Here is a 15,330-nt window from a genome sequence, read left to right on the forward strand (position 1 = left end):
ACTATTGCTCTCAATAAAATAACTAATTTCGATTATTTGTGAATCTGACTCAGTGCAAGTCCTTTGCTGGGACTCTGATAGTAAATCAGTGCAAGTCCTGGGACTCTGACAGACAAATATCGAAACTACAGTCCTTTTAACATGACAGCTACCTTGCAGCTCATCCTAAGGAAATCATTGCTGTTAATAGGCAGCAAAGCGTCCTGTGTCCTCATACAGCATTTGCTTTCCCTCCTCTGGCAAAGAGATTGCAGCAAAAAAATAAAACCACATGCATGCACGAATGCATTATCACCTTACTCATCCTCACTGCCCCCATAAAATACATATCCCGTGTGGGCCGACTGGGATTCAGCTCTCAGGTGCTCTCTGATGACAAACAGTGCTGCGGTGGGTGCTGGCTGTTGTCCTATATCCAGCTGTTCACAAGTCTGCCGGCAGGCTCTTCACCACCTGTTTAGGCAGCAATTAAACTTCTTGCTGCTTTCTGGATTGCTTCCTTGAAGCCTTGGAGCTGGCAGAGGTAGGGGTGGGCTGCCTAGAAGGACTGCTGGTGCTTAGCTGGGTCAAGGCTCTTTGTGGCAGCAAGTCCATGCAACGCTACAGGCCTGGGGAAGAGCGGGTGGAAAGCTGCCTGGCAGAAAAGGACCTGGGGGTGCTGGTCAACAGAAAGCTGAATATGAGCCAGCAGTGTGTGCCCAGGTGGCCAAGAAGGCCAACGGCATCCTGGCGTGTATCAGGAATAGTGTGGCCGGCAGGACTTGGGAAGTGATCGTTCTCCTGTACTCGGCACTGGTGAGGCCGCACCTTGAATACTGTGTCTGGTTTTGGACCCTTCACTACAAGAAACTGAGGTGCTGGAGCAGGTCCAGACAAGGGCAATGAAGCTGGTGAGGGGTCTGGAGAACAAGTCTTATAAGGAGTGGCTGAGGGAGCTGGGGTTGTTCAGCCTGGAGAAAAGGAAGCTGAGACGAGACTTTAGCACCCTCTACAACTACCTGAAAGGACGTTGTAGAGGGGTGGGGGTCAGTCTCTTCTTCCAGGTACCAAGTGACAGGATAAAAGGAAATGGCCTCAAGTTGAGCCAGGGGAGGTTTAGGGTATTAGGAAAAATCTCTTCACCGAAGGGTTTGTCAAGCATTGGAAGAGGCTGCCCAGGGAAGTGGTGGAGCCACCATCCCAGGAGCTATTTAAAAGACGTGTAGATGTGGTACTGAGAGATACAGTTCAGTGGTGGACTTCGCAATGCTAGACAAATGGTTGGACTAAAGGATCTTAAAGGTCTCTTCCAACCTAAACGACTCTGTGATTCAACACCCTGCTGGCTTGCACCAAGCTGGTGGTAAGCGCAGCTCCATCCAGCGGCCGCTCGTGAGGGGAACCGGCCACAGTTCCCACTGGGGAACCCCTCCCTGGCCGCCGAAAGGCGGCTGTCCCCGTGCCAAAGGAGGGGGATTCGGCTGGGGTGGGCGCTGCGTGGCCGTCGCTCCCCCTCCCTCACCCACCTCTTCCGAGCCCCTCCCGGGCCCGCCCCCTCCCATGACATCAGCCGGAGCGCCCGGCCGTCGCCCCGCCGCGCGCTGCCTGCCGGGAGATAATTGGGCCCTCGCGCGCCGCCCAGCCTCCAGCGCGCGGCCTTCCCAGCCTGCCCCGCGGCCGCCGGCCTTGCCAAGCGGCACCCGTTGTGCCTCGCCGGCGGCGGCGGCGCCGTCCCGTCCCCGCGGCCCTGAGAGCCCCCGAGCGAGAGCCGAGGCCGCTCCGCCCTCCCCGCCATGCCCCCCAAGAAGCAGCAGCAGCCGGCGGGGGGCAGTAAGAAGGCGGACCAGAAGAAGAAGGAGAAGATCATCGAGGTGAGGCGGGCAGGTCCCAGCAGGGTCCGGGGGCGCTACTCTCCCGCCGCGGCCCTCTCCCTGCCCCTGCTGGGGCCTGCCGCTTCCCTTCGGAGGCAGGCATCTCTCTCCCTGCGCCTCCCTCTGCCGCCTCCCCGGCTGCGGGGGCACGGACGCCTCTGCCGGCGGCCGCTGGCCTCCCCGAAAGCCGGCAGTGAGGCCCGCAGGCCGCCTCTTCCGCCGAAGCGGCCACGGGAATGATCATAAAGCCGAAAACTTTTTAAAAAAAGCGTAGGGGTATGCGCACGCACACCTTGTCGGTGCTGTAACCCAGTCCATAAGCACGTTCCGGGTTCCCTTCGCGGCCCCAGCGCTGCCCAGATCTGTCAGATCATCGACCATCGCCCTTTAAGTTGTGTTGATGGCCACTGTGCTTCTTGGGCCGGGGTTTGGGTTTTCAGCCTGGATATTTTATGCCCAGAGCTGTGTCTGTACTGCAGCTGATCTGACAGGAGTGCTCTTCCCTTTTTTTTTTTTTCTTTTTTTTTTTTCCCCCTTTTCTCTCACCCTTTTCTGGCTCTGTGTTCGATGTCTTCCTATATTTTCTGAGTCCGGCTCATAGAAGTTGAAGGCAAAATAATTTTAAGATTACTCAGTAATATATTGTATTCTATTTAAACTTCTGATACTCAATTCCATGGGAAAACCGGATTTAAAAAAACCCAACCTGCTAAAGGTGTGTATGTTAGTTATCAGCATAGTCATGCAAATCTTCCACTATACCGAAAAAAAAGGTGACGTTGAGGGTACAAGGAGAGAGCAGTTATAGAAAATTAAATGTTTGCCTGCATCTATTGGCAAGAAAGTTAGTAGCTGCTCATCTGTTTTAAGCAGAATATCCATGTAATGCAAGTGTTCTTTTAAGTTTAGCACTGCTGAATACTGTTTCTATGTTCTTTGGAAGTGTTAGGTTAGACTGGTTGTTCTCTTTCTCTGCTAGCTTCAGAGTTTCTGGTGTTCTTGCTAAATCCACCTACATACAAAAAATCTGCTTTCTATTACAAAAAAACCCACGAAGCTGAAAGGGGAAAAACTTGCATAGATAATTAACGATAACTTATTACAAAATCCAAATACGCAAAGACTATATATTCCATGTGGCGTTTGCCACAGAAATCAAGTGTGTGAATGATCTGTTTTCTTTCCCAACTAGTTATTTTGACAAATTACAGACTTTTCAGATTAGCATAAAGTAACAGAGGACTAGCTGCTGTTGATAGGGGATACATTGTAAATGAAAACAGGGTGACTCTGAAAATTTGGAACTGTTTATTCTCTAATTCTTTTATAATATATTTTTGGTTTGTTAGAGTTCCAAAAGTATGTTTGAACTGAAGTATTATCACTAGATAAACATCTGTTACTTGTTCCTGGAAGGAAAGAAGATGGTATCAAATCAAAGGCATGGATAGGTTTTTAATGTAGGTATTTCAGTTACAAAAAATAATTTATGCTTCATGTACTTGTGTGAAAGGGAATTATCTTTTTTTAAATGGAATTTTTAATAGGTTTGGTATAGAAACGCACAGCTAACAATAAAGCTTCAGCTATAGAGGAAGAATTGGTTCAGGCATTAAACAGAAACTACTTTCAGTGGAATTTAGGAGATAAAAAAACCTGTCTGGAATTGACATGGGGAAAGGCTTCAAATTAGTATAGTTACAAAATGAAAAACTTAAAATACTTGGAAATAAAAAGTAATATGTTATATGCAACGCTATTCATCTGCATAGCATAAATATATAACATTTCTAGATGAATACTTGAACAGAAAAGTAATAAGTGAGTACAAGTAGACGGGGGGAAAAAAAGCAGTATTTATGGCTATTCAGTCTTCATATTTTCCTTAGATGTTACTTGTGTAGTAATCAAAAACATCGTGTTCTTTTTGTCTTGAGAAGCCTGAAAACACTGTGTGTATATGCTCCCACAATTACTTGGACACAAGTAGGTCTGATGATAAAAGCAATAGCTCACACAAAAGCAGCATTTAGTAGGTTTTTTTGAAAAGCAAATTTTAAAGATGATCTGAGCGGTCTAAATATTGTCAGTCATGTTTCTTGGATTGTTCATGTTGATGGAGAAAATTGTGTTTAACTGAAAACTGGAGAGGAATGGCAAGACTGAGGCTTTTTGGTTGTTTGGTGATGTTTTGGGGTTTTTTTGGTAAGAAACTTGTTCCAGCTGTTGGACAGTTTCAACTAATTTGGCTGTATTTATCTCTTGATTTTAGGACAAAACATTTGGCCTAAAGAATAAAAAAGGTGCGAAACAACAAAAATTTATCAAGGCTGTGACTCACCAAGTTAAATTTGGTCAGCAAAATCCACGTCAGGTAAGCATTTATTCTGTAATGTTTTCCTGCTGTATAGTGAAATCATCTTTCACTATACATGTAGATTGTGATGTAGTACTGAAGTAGAAAAAAGTTGAGATGTTACTTGCCTGATGTATTGTGATTAACACAGATTTAACTAGCTAGTCTTCTTGCAAAGCCTGTGTAGCTGAGAATTATGTACCAAAACCCCTGGAAAAAAACCCTAAACTCAAGTAATAACGGTGTGTGTTTCTTTACACAGTATTCTAATTAGGTAACATAATTGAGTTTACAGTATACCTGAAACAGTGAACTGTTAAAAATAAGAGCCGTTGTTACTAATACTAAAATTAGAATTGGGGGAAGATTAAAAAAAATGTATAAGCCCATATGTGCTGCTTGTTTTATTTATGGAAGTATTTATTATAATACTTCCACATTATATGTATGGAAGTCTGCATCTATTTGGTGAACTGGCCAAAGAAAATGAAATTTTGAGACACGGTCTACTACTCTGCTCTTTTGTATAATGAAGTAAAGTGTGATGTGGCTGAGATAAATGTTTAGATTACACTTAGTCAGAAAGCACAAATTTCATGAAAATACTTTTATAATGGAAGTGAGCCAGGTCTCTTATTCCTACGGTGCTAGGGAACCTAGTTGCTAAGTGTTTATGCAGATTCCTGTTCTATGAATAAGCCTGTAGAATATTACGTTTGCATCAGCTAAATTAATGATGTCATAATTTAGGTTAAATTCCTTGCATAACATAAGGATGAACTAACAAATGTCAAGTACAACTTTAAAGGTAAAGTTGATAGTCAGGTCATTAGAGCTAACAATTACTTGTAGTGGAATGGACTGCTTGATGTCACTTGAGTAACACCAATGTTTCTGAAACAGTTTTTTTGAAATTCCTGTATGAAATCCCTGAATCTGTAGCATTTAATGGAATACCAGTATGTAAATTAGACAACCTAAAATAATTTGTTTCGCAGATGCTCTTAGCAACTGACTGATGGATGTTAAAAAAAAATAATTTTTTTTTTAGACCTGATTATACCTTTCTTACCCTGTAGTAATGGTTTTCAGTTAGGATTGTCCCTGAGAAAGAAAGAACACTTTAAAGCAATTATTGTTGTGTCCTGAGATACAAATGGAAATGCTGTCAAGGTTTTTTTGCTTAATAAGAAAAAAAAGGGAAGCTTCATCTTCATGCTTTTAGAACCCTAGGATGAAATAAAAGTGTTCTTAGAGTACTACTTTTTGTAGTTGACATACGTGGGTCTGCATGCTATACAAAATAGGATTTAGGGACTTTCAGTATTAAAACTGAGTGTTCTGTATGTGCACCAAACGAATCAATTCCATTTTAAAACAATTTGGCATTTTCTTGCCAAGTTCATTGTAAGAATAAAGCTCCTTTTTTAATGTTGCACTGTATTTTACCAATGAAGCACCCCACATATTTGTATAATGGTGGGAGTCTCACTAGCTTCCCTTAAGGATAAGAATCAAATCTTCTAATAATGTTTTCCCCATGTTCTCTTTCATCTATCTTGTTCCCTCTTTTCTGGCCTTTTCTGTCTTTTCCAAAAAGGATAAGGCAGAGTCACATGGGTTTTTTTTAATACACAAACCTTGCTTTTCCTAGTTGGGCTTGTTGAGTCCTTGGCCCCTAGTTACCTATAAAATGAATGTTCTTGTCTTACAAACCACCGGTTATCAATTCATTGATATAAATTCAAACCAAAAAAAGTGTTCTAAAAGCAGTTCCTAACTTCTACAGACATATTTCCTGGAAGAGCTTCTGGTATATGTGAAGAGAAAGAACAAAGCAGCACGTAGGGGACTAAAGACAGATAAGCTATTTGCACAGATCCTGAAGTAACTGCATTGAGTACTTGCACTGCTAATGTATCACAAAAGAGCAACTAACTTTTCCTCTCCTTAGTCTCTTCACTTGATTTCCTAGCCTGTAAAGGTGGAACAGAGGTAACTTATCTAATGGTACCTACCAGGATCTCTCATCTCTGACAAATTGCATTTGAAATCTCTTCTGTTTGAAAAGTCACTACCACTAGATGGCACTGGCCATTCATGGAAGGGCAGGAATTCTGAGAAATTCAGATATCATAGGTTCTTTTCCTCTTCCACTTAGAATAAACTAATTTATCTGCTATTTTAATGTACACTTCCTGTGAAGTGAGTAACGTAATTCTAATTATCTATTAATAACTTCAAATTTGGGGTCATTATAGGCTGCTCAAACAGAAAGTGAGAAGAAATTAAAAAAAGAAGATAAGAAAAAAGAATTACAAGAATTAAACGAACTCTTCAAGCCTGTGGTTGCTGCACAGAAAATTAGCAAAGGTATGAGTAACTGAATTCTCTTCACTTATGTTCCCTTATTTTACCTGAAGTAGATGAGTAAGCCTTTGAAAATGACAGTTCACTTTTCAATAAAGTAGATATGTCTTTTTCCTTCTCCATCTAGTGTACCAAGTAGTTTTTCGGTAACGATTTGACATTTTTTTTTTTATTTTTTTTTTTTTTTAGGAAATCATCTGGGATTACTAGATCATTAAAATATCAAAAGCTACATTGATATTGACAGGGCAGCTATAGATACCTTGCTGTATTCAGGTTAATTAATTAGGTGCTTCTGAATGAGTGGCATGAGTGTGTGCGTGTGATGGTATTTGTTTAAAGCATCCTTTCTCCCCAGGGAAACGTGAACATCCAGGCATTACAAAGAGTATAATATAACTGTTGTCTTCACAGAAAACTTGTATTCAAATCAGAACAGTAAAAAATTTTCCACTTACTTCTGTCCCACCTCACAGTCAACTGTAGGACTTTGCTTCGGAATTGTGGTCTTACTTGAACTCAGTTATTGAGCAAACTAGTTTTGTGATATAATGTGAGTTTAAGAGTATTTTATACTTCAGTGAAACCCTACAATTTGCTGCCATGTGGGAGGAAAAAAAAATTATACTGTTGGAATGAACTATCAACTCTTTGCTTTATTAATCTTCTGGTACTAATGAATTATGTGCAATGATTTTTGACTAAACAAGTGTGATTTCCAGATATGTCTTAAAGCAAACATGATATTTGTTCGCTGTTTTCTGTTTGTGATCTGCAATGGTGAACTTTCTCCAAATAAAGTAGCTCTTGACTTAAAGTTATTTCAGAAGAACTAATATCGTCCTAATGAAAGCCTTGACTTTCTACTGAGATTGCCAACAAGGAGAGCTATGTTACCTGAAGTTCTTTTAGGGATCCACTTGGTGTTTAAAAACTAGATCTTTAGTTAAGATTTTAAATGGGTGTATTGCTGTACGTACTCTAGTCACTGGTGACTTGCATCAAGCTTAAAATCAGCAAGTGAAAAAATTGAGCTTGAAATCTTACATGAACACTTAAATGCCTTACTTATAATATTCATTCTGATTTCATTGTGTCTCGCAAATACATTTCTACTTCTTTCATTTCTATTCTCACCTCCTAATGGTCTAATAATTCCTTTAGTAGGATGACAGTTACTTAAAGAAAGTGGTCTGAATGAGTGCAGATTAGATTATTAACATTTATTCTAGTGTGTTGTTGATCTGTTAAGGAAAGGCTGACATCCAGAATTAGGGCAAAAATAGCTTATTGTATAGGGAAGAAGTTCCATAGAGTGATATCTTGTATGTATTACATGAATGAATAATTCGCTTGGGCACAATGCTGTCCATATTTCTTTTAATAGTCAAGTGCCAGCTTCGATACTTAACGCAAATATCATACTGTACAAAGTAAATATGACACGTTCAGGACATGAAGTATTTACTTGTGATGAACACACACGCGTTAAATAACTTTCACTTTTAAAAACCTGTTTTCATTCTCTACAAATCCTAAAGATTGTATGATCCTAGACATTGTTCTTAGCACTTTTAATATACAGCTTTTGCTTAAAAAATTGTATTAAAATATAAAAACTTTCTTCACTCAGGTGCTGACCCCAAATCTGTAGTTTGTGCTTTCTTCAAGCAAGGACAGTGCACTAAAGGAGACAAGTGCAAGTTTTCTCATGATTTGTCTTTGGAAAGGAAGTGTGAAAAACGAAGTGTCTACATTGATGCAAGAGATGAAGACCTTGAAAAAGGTATAATAATTCTAGAAAATGACTACTAAACTATTCTGAATCTGGATTTTTTAAGATTAAGAGTTGTCTTGTGTTGTGGTTATGATCCTGAAGAGCCTGATCAATGACCACAGCAACCCATACCACTGTGTTCAAACTTACGAGCAGTGAAACTTGCTTTAAAAAGTGTGCTCACAAGTATTCTTTAGGCCCCGTTTAGAAAAAGAACTGTGTCCTAATGGTAATGAATGGTGGTTTTTGAATTTTGCTGCGTAACATATTATGTCATACAAGTAGCAAGTTATAGAGTATTTGGTCTTTCTTATAGTTGCTAGTTTCTTCTAAGTTCTGTAAAACCAAAGTGCAAAAGGAGGAAGTGTAATGAGCAACCATAGCTGCCTTCCAGAACTGTTATTAGTGTTTGCCCGAATGTGCGCAGTTCTAGAATTCAGGATACTTTGGAATTTTTTCTGTGACTTGATATCCTTTCCCCAAATCATTTGTTGGCAAAGTATTCTGGATTTCACTCTTACTTAGCAGGGGTTAGAGATTTCATAGTCAAAATAATTTATTTAGTTTTTCCACAATTCATCATGTCTGGGTCTTTATTTGAATTTTAGCCTGTGTCGTCCTAAATGAATATGATAGGATCCCGTAGATTGACTACTACTGTTACCATTGCTGATCTTGCTTCTTTTGATGGCACCTTCTTTTAACTTTAACACAGAAAATTTGGGATTATCTCTTTCGAGCATCAGGTTACATTATCTGTATTTCTGGACACCAGCCTCCAACCTTCTCTTTTATTCAGTTATCTTCCTGCAGTTCCCTTGTCCACGCTCAGTAGCGTACAGATGGAATGACACGTTTTTTAGTCTTTAACTGAAACACACTTCATGCATGTCCAAATATAAATTTCTAAGGCTTTTGAGGAAATTGTCATGTAAGCAGCATAGAAGAGTTTGAAAATTTTATAATAAAAGCCTGAATTTATTTTCCATACTATAAACTAACTAAAATATAAGAACCGCATGTTAAAACTTACTAGGGAGAAAAGCAATATGACAGCATTGTTTAGTATTTGAAATTTTTTGTGAAACCATCTGTTGTCTTTTTCTAGATACAATGGATAACTGGGATGAGAAGAAGCTGGAAGAAGTGGTGAACAAGAAGCATGGTGAGGCGGAAAAGAAAAAACCCAAAACTCAAATAGTATGTCCTTTTTTTATTTATAACAATACTTTGAGTATACAGTTGGGCTCATAGTATTTCTAGTAATGTATTAAAAAAAAAACCCACCCTGAAGCTCTTTCAGTCATAAAGTATTTTCTCATGTAAAATACAAATGGATAGTAGGTGAAGTGCTTTCAAAATAGAAATGCTAAAGTAATCAGCAATATATCTTATGCATCCCATTTGCTTAGAAGATTCAAGTATTGTGATGAGTTAGTTCTGTCATCTCATTGCAGTGACTGCTACATACATGCTGGCTTATTTATGCACTGGATGGCATATAAGCTTAAACATTCTCCTGTAAACTGAAATCTACTAATTGAGAGTCACTTGTAGTTCCTGACCTCTAGCTTCAAGAATACTCCTTAGTTTGTGCACTAAATGGTATAATATCTTAATCCCTCTTTCATTCTACAGAACTATTTCACTTTGTTTTCAATACCAAATTATGAAATATTCTTTTGATACTTCTTAAATTTCCAAAAATTAAACTCTGATATGACGAAGTCTGAACTATGAATTGCTTGTTTAAAGTTCTGGAATGGCATCTCTACCTCAAGATCATGAGCTGGAAGGTTTAACATCTGAGGCAGATTCTATTTATTTTGATTAGAGCTATACTGATGTTGGTGAGCAGGAAGAGAAAGACCGTTGGCGTGCTTTTACGTGCCAGCTGGGTTTACAGTAGTACACAGTTGCCAGTCTTCTAAATCTTCCTGTCTTTTTAAGTTGGGATTATATTAGGGGAAAAAGCTTCTGACTACGTGAATTTTAGATAATTAGTTGCACTTCTTTTGTCTACTTTTTTAGTAGTGATGCATTTCACATGTTCCTTCAGTTTTGAGCACAACTGGCTTTAAATTATTGTACTTCCAACATGTAGTAACTTTATATGTAGTGTAAATTGCTGGGGATGAAAAGAGGATGTGGTGCTAACAACCATTGTTTTATACAGGTCTGCAAATATTTCCTTGATGCTATTGAAAACAACAAATATGGATGGTTTTGGGTCTGTCCAGGCGGAGGAGACAACTGCATGTATCGTCACGCTCTCCCTCCAGGTTTTGTATTAAAAAAAGACAAAAAGAAGGAGGAAAAGCAAGATGAAATTTCTTTAGAAGATCTAATAGAAAAAGAGGTAAACTTGTCAGACAGGTACCTTTTGGTGGTATTTGGTTTTGTACTCTGAAGAGACGGTTGTAAATATCTTCCTAATTAATAATTAAAAAATATAAAGTGGTTTTTATAGCTGTATGAGCTAGGGTATAGTATTGGATTCATGTTTTTGTTTAGAAATTATTACCTAGTGAATAGATTAAATTATAGCTGTGTACTTAGTGCAGGTGTTGCTAATCCTTTTCTAGGAGGCTTCTATTTCTTACTGTTGTTTTTCCTTGGTCTGCCACAACTGCTTCTGTGGGCCTTCCTCATCACCAGCTCGCTGCCTGCCTCCTTAGTTCTCGCGTCCCAGTTATCCACTGTATCTCATCTCCTCTCTGTAATGAGCAAGCAACATCAAGAGAACAGGGCCTTCTGAAGGCATTACACTGCTGCTCTGCTTATTTCTGTCACCATTGCATGGCAGCGTCAGTTTCAGGAGAACCTGAGCTATTGTTGTTTCTTTGCTCCTCCACTTTTCATCTTAACTTTTATGTCGCCTCATCTTACTAACTGGAAAATTCTGTGTTGAGTCAAACTTTAAGTTGATGGTGCATGTTTGATAGCGGTGAGAGTGAAGAATGAATTAGAAAGAAATGTTTTCAATTAGTTTCTGGAAAAGAGTAACTCTCTAATTTGTTATAGCCTTTGGAAACAGTTTCTATCGTTAATCAGTCTCTTCACTTGACAGCGTGCTGCCTTAGGACCAAATGTTACCAAAATTACTCTAGAGTGTTTTATTGCATGGAAGAGAAGAAAAAGACAAGAAAAAATTGATAAGGCTGAGCAAGATATGGAGAGGAGGAAAGCAGATTTTAAAGCTGGCAAAGCATTGGTGGTATGTTCTACACTCCAATTCTTAATGTAAGAAGAGAGAGTAAATAAGTTTTTGTAATAAGGTAGCTAGCCTGGAATTGCTTTTTTTCTTTACAGCAGTATAAATTCTATCAAGCGATAAATTAAGATTCTTTTTTTTTTATGTGAATAGATTAGTGGACGTGAAGTATTTGAGTTTCGACCAGAGTTGGTTGATGCAGATGATGAAGAAGCAGATGACACCCATTATATTCAAGGAACGGGAGAAGATGATGAGGTAAAGAGGAGTATTAACTTGAATAGTATTTCAAGTTACATTCAAGTTTGAAAACTTCTAATTTGAGAGTTCTTATAGTGCAATTAATAAGCTTGGTTCTTAATTTAACACAGCTACAGAGTATATCTTGTGAAAATTCTGGTGTCACAAGAAAGATTAAAAAAAAATTTGTAGGAATCCTGCAGAAATGAGAACTTCTGTAAAAATTCATGCAGAGAATCTTGGTTTTTCAGGTGGAAGACCCTGTGTGCATAAATGATGTAGATTTGAACCTGTATGTCCCAAAAGCTGTAGATGAGACTGGTATTACTGTGGCTAGTCCAGAGCGATTCAGCACTTACAGTTCAATAGAAAAAGATGGTAAGTTCATTATTTAGGCATCATTAATATGTCATTGAATTGTTAAGAGCTTCCCAAAAGGTAGATAGAATTGAATTACTGATCTGCTGAAAATAAGTATTTGTTTAAAAAGGGTGGGGGGAGTGAAATTAATATCAATGATACATGGAGTTACTAAAGAAACAGCTTCTAGTAAATGCTATGCAGTTCTTAATTTCTTAAATTCAAGATTAAGTAAAAGATAGCGTTTATGGCCACTTCAAGTAAATCCTTAAGATGTTTGTTTTAGTGGTTTCCCTTTTTTTCAGATTTAGTAAATGACTGAATAATGTCAACAAAAATCCAAGCTTTTCTTCATATTTTCTAGCTGTCTTAAGTTAGCTTCTAATTTCTTAGGGCAAAGTCTTGAAGTCTTGATCTTGGTGCACTTATGAAATGCATGAAATACTATTTAAGACCCAGAGTCTTTTAAGTGCAGGCATTCAGTAGGAGTAGCTAACTAAATTTGACCCAGTTACGAAAATAGGAGTTTGAGGAGTTGGGAGTTTGAGTTACTTTTTTTAATCTGTTTTAATAACTGATGATCCAAACCTGCATATTAATTAGGTACATGCAATTTAACCAATGTAAGTCTACATAAATTTCAAATAAAGTAAATTCTTCATAGTTTCAAAACTTTAAAGTCTGTTTAGTAGTATTGTGAATTAGTGCCTTGTGACACTGAAATGTGTTAAGAATTATTTTTATTTTCAGATAATAAATTAAGTGAAGCTTCTGGTGGTGATATAAACATCAGTGAGCCAAATGATATAGAGGAAGATAATGATGGAGATGGGGAGTTGGAAAATGGAGTAATTGATGCAGTTCCAGTTGATGAAAATCTTTTTACTGGAGAGGACTTGGATGAACTAGAAGAAGAACTGAACACTCTTGATCTAGAAGAATGAATTAAAAAGCTCAAGCGAGGAATTAAATCTATGTGACAAAGTGAAAACTGACTATGCTTTTTCTCCTTTTTGAATAGAATTCTTAAACAGGATGTTTATGGTTACCCAGCTGATTCTGATGGGCACATCATAGGAATATTTTCCTTCAATCTCATCTACTCCAATCTCGACTATGCTCACAGTAAAATATTCAAAGTAGTTCAGAATTACCTGACAGATGAATCTGCAGAAAATGAGGTTATAACTTTCAACTAAAAGTAGGAAGTGTAACTGCTTTGCCAGTATGCAAGTAAAGTGGGCAATTTGATACCAGGTACAGTAAAAAAAGTGAAAGTATACATTCTTCACCTGAACTGCGTTTTTATTAGTGATTGTGTTGATTTAGAAACTGCCTGAAGTGTTTTTAGGCAGTATACTCTAATGGAGCTGATGCAGATTATGCTTCTTTAAGTGGTGATTAGCTTTATTTGATCAGCTGGATACTGAAGATACAGATTGTGAACTGATACGTCATACAATACAATATGGTGCCCTCTGTTTAAAATGTTTTAAAGTTTCCCACCTCCTTTTGCCAACAAAACTGTAAATAAAAACTATCAACTTTAAAATACCTGTGTTGATTTTTCTCTGTTAAGTTAGGATATCACACCAAACTGTTAATAACTTCATTTTCTAATGTAGTGATAAGCATTTTTCTCTCCAGTCCTGATATAGAAGTGATGATGTTGGCTTCAGTTAAATTAGGGCTAACTGCAATTACAACTTTTTTTCTACACTTCATGCAGTATAAAATCCAGCAGATGACTCTTTTCCCCTACTGTTCTTATCTCCTACCCATCCATTAACTGATTTAATACATGCTATACATCACTCATTGCTATTTGAGTCTCATTCTTTCCCCACTGGGTTTTTTATGTTGGTGATGACTTCAGGCTCTGCAGAGCAGGAATGTTATGGTCTAGAAAATGGCTGTCATATCTTTCGTGTTCTATAAATAATGAAGTTACGTGGTAGTAAGTTGCCTCAAAGGGGAGCAGTGTTGTATCCTGCAGGGGGCACTTAACTGTCAGGCTTAAATGAAAGGCAAGGTGTCCTTTTAAACTTCATTGAATCCCTGCCATTAAGATGGCTTGGTGCTTTTTCAAGGGAGCTGTAGGTTATGCCTCCTGGCCGTGCTCCTAATAGTATCTGCAACAGTATTGCTGTACTAATGATGCTGTTTATATTGATTTTTTTTTTCTAAAGCTTTTAAATTACTACTTAAAGACCACTAAGATTCATGGCATTGTTAGCAAGCTTTCTCGAACTGCTTTTGGCTGGTAATATTAGCTTTAATAGTTCTGACACTGCTAAATTGACTCTTGAATGCTATTTCTAAAATAGCTGATTTAGACACTTTTTGTCCTTTTGGGGATCTTTGGAATTTCTTTTCTCCTACAGGAACAAGAAGCAGTGTTTGGGAGACAGAGGCCTACTGAAATTGACTTCTAAAATGTAAGTGTTTAAGGAATAAAGCTGCAATATCAGATATACATATTTATTTATGGAGATTTTTCTCCTATGGCCATAAATAAACAGTGTTGACAGATTATTGTATTATACTGGCCAGCAGTAGGATACCTGGATATCGGGACGCTTAAGAATGTGGTTCATATTTGAATGTATGATGCATAATTTTTCAAAGTTGTATATTTTAAATTGGAATAAAAGTAATTTAATCATTATCAAGGATTAAAATGGCTTTCTATATTTTGTGTCTTAGATGCTGGTATATTATATATAATGCTGATTTCTATAATACTGATCTGATTCACTGATCTAAATAGGCTAAATCTTTGCCACAGTTGTGTCAATGTTGTTAATTATTTGCATTTTACGGTGAAGGAATGATAGAGTAACTCATACTATTCAGGTAATAAAACACAGATGGGCAGAATGTGTGTGTGCTCTTTTGGGTCTAAAGGGCTCAGTTGTGGTGCATAACTCCTTTGTGCACGCGTCACTTGAACATTAGGGCAGTTGCCTTGCATGGTATTTGAATATGTTGAATATCTGTGCGTTGAAGAAAAACTTATTTTTCATAGGCAGTAGTCACCGACACATTACTTCACGTGGTCAGAAAACAATAGTTTGCTATCCCTTTTTGGTTTTCACTCTTCCCTTTCAACTTACTCTGGCACTTCTGACTGGACTTGTTCTAGCGTCTTGTTTTGCTTGGT

General features: G+C 38.2%; 1 protein-coding gene across 1 annotated transcript; it reads left to right on the forward strand.

Annotated features, from left to right (window-relative positions):
* Positions 1-1,590: 1,590 nt before the first annotated feature.
* Positions 1,591-13,719, forward strand: ZC3H15 (zinc finger CCCH-type containing 15). The gene is made up of 10 exons (XM_074595006.1): positions 1,591-1,850; positions 4,123-4,224; positions 6,468-6,579; positions 8,210-8,362; positions 9,462-9,553; positions 10,530-10,712; positions 11,424-11,570; positions 11,721-11,825; positions 12,059-12,185; positions 12,918-13,719. Exons 1-10 carry the CDS (start codon positions 1,773-1,775, stop codon positions 13,109-13,111), a joined length of 1,293 nt encoding a protein of 430 aa, XP_074451107.1. The 5' UTR covers positions 1,591-1,772; the 3' UTR covers positions 13,112-13,719.
* The last annotated feature ends 1,611 nt before the right edge of the window (positions 13,720-15,330 follow it).

The sequence above is a fragment of the Larus michahellis genome, chromosome 7 (genome assembly GCF_964199755.1).
Source record: "Larus michahellis chromosome 7, bLarMic1.1, whole genome shotgun sequence".
Lineage (NCBI taxonomy): Eukaryota > Metazoa > Chordata > Aves > Charadriiformes > Laridae > Larus > Larus michahellis.

What these genes read in the sequence shown, in the direction of transcription:
- ZC3H15 (XM_074595006.1), top strand. Translation starts at nt 1,773, where the DNA reads ATGCCCCCCAAGAAGCAGCAGCAGCCGGCGGGGGGCAGTAAGAAGGCG. An exon ending in GTCAGCAAAATCCACGTCAG is followed by an intron (nt 4,225 to 6,467) that starts GTAAGCATTTAT and finishes GGGTCATTATAG; the next exon opens with GCTGCTCAAACAGAAAGTGA. An exon ending in AAAAACCCAAAACTCAAATA is followed by an intron (nt 9,554 to 10,529) that starts GTATGTCCTTTT and finishes TGTTTTATACAG; the next exon opens with GTCTGCAAATATTTCCTTGA.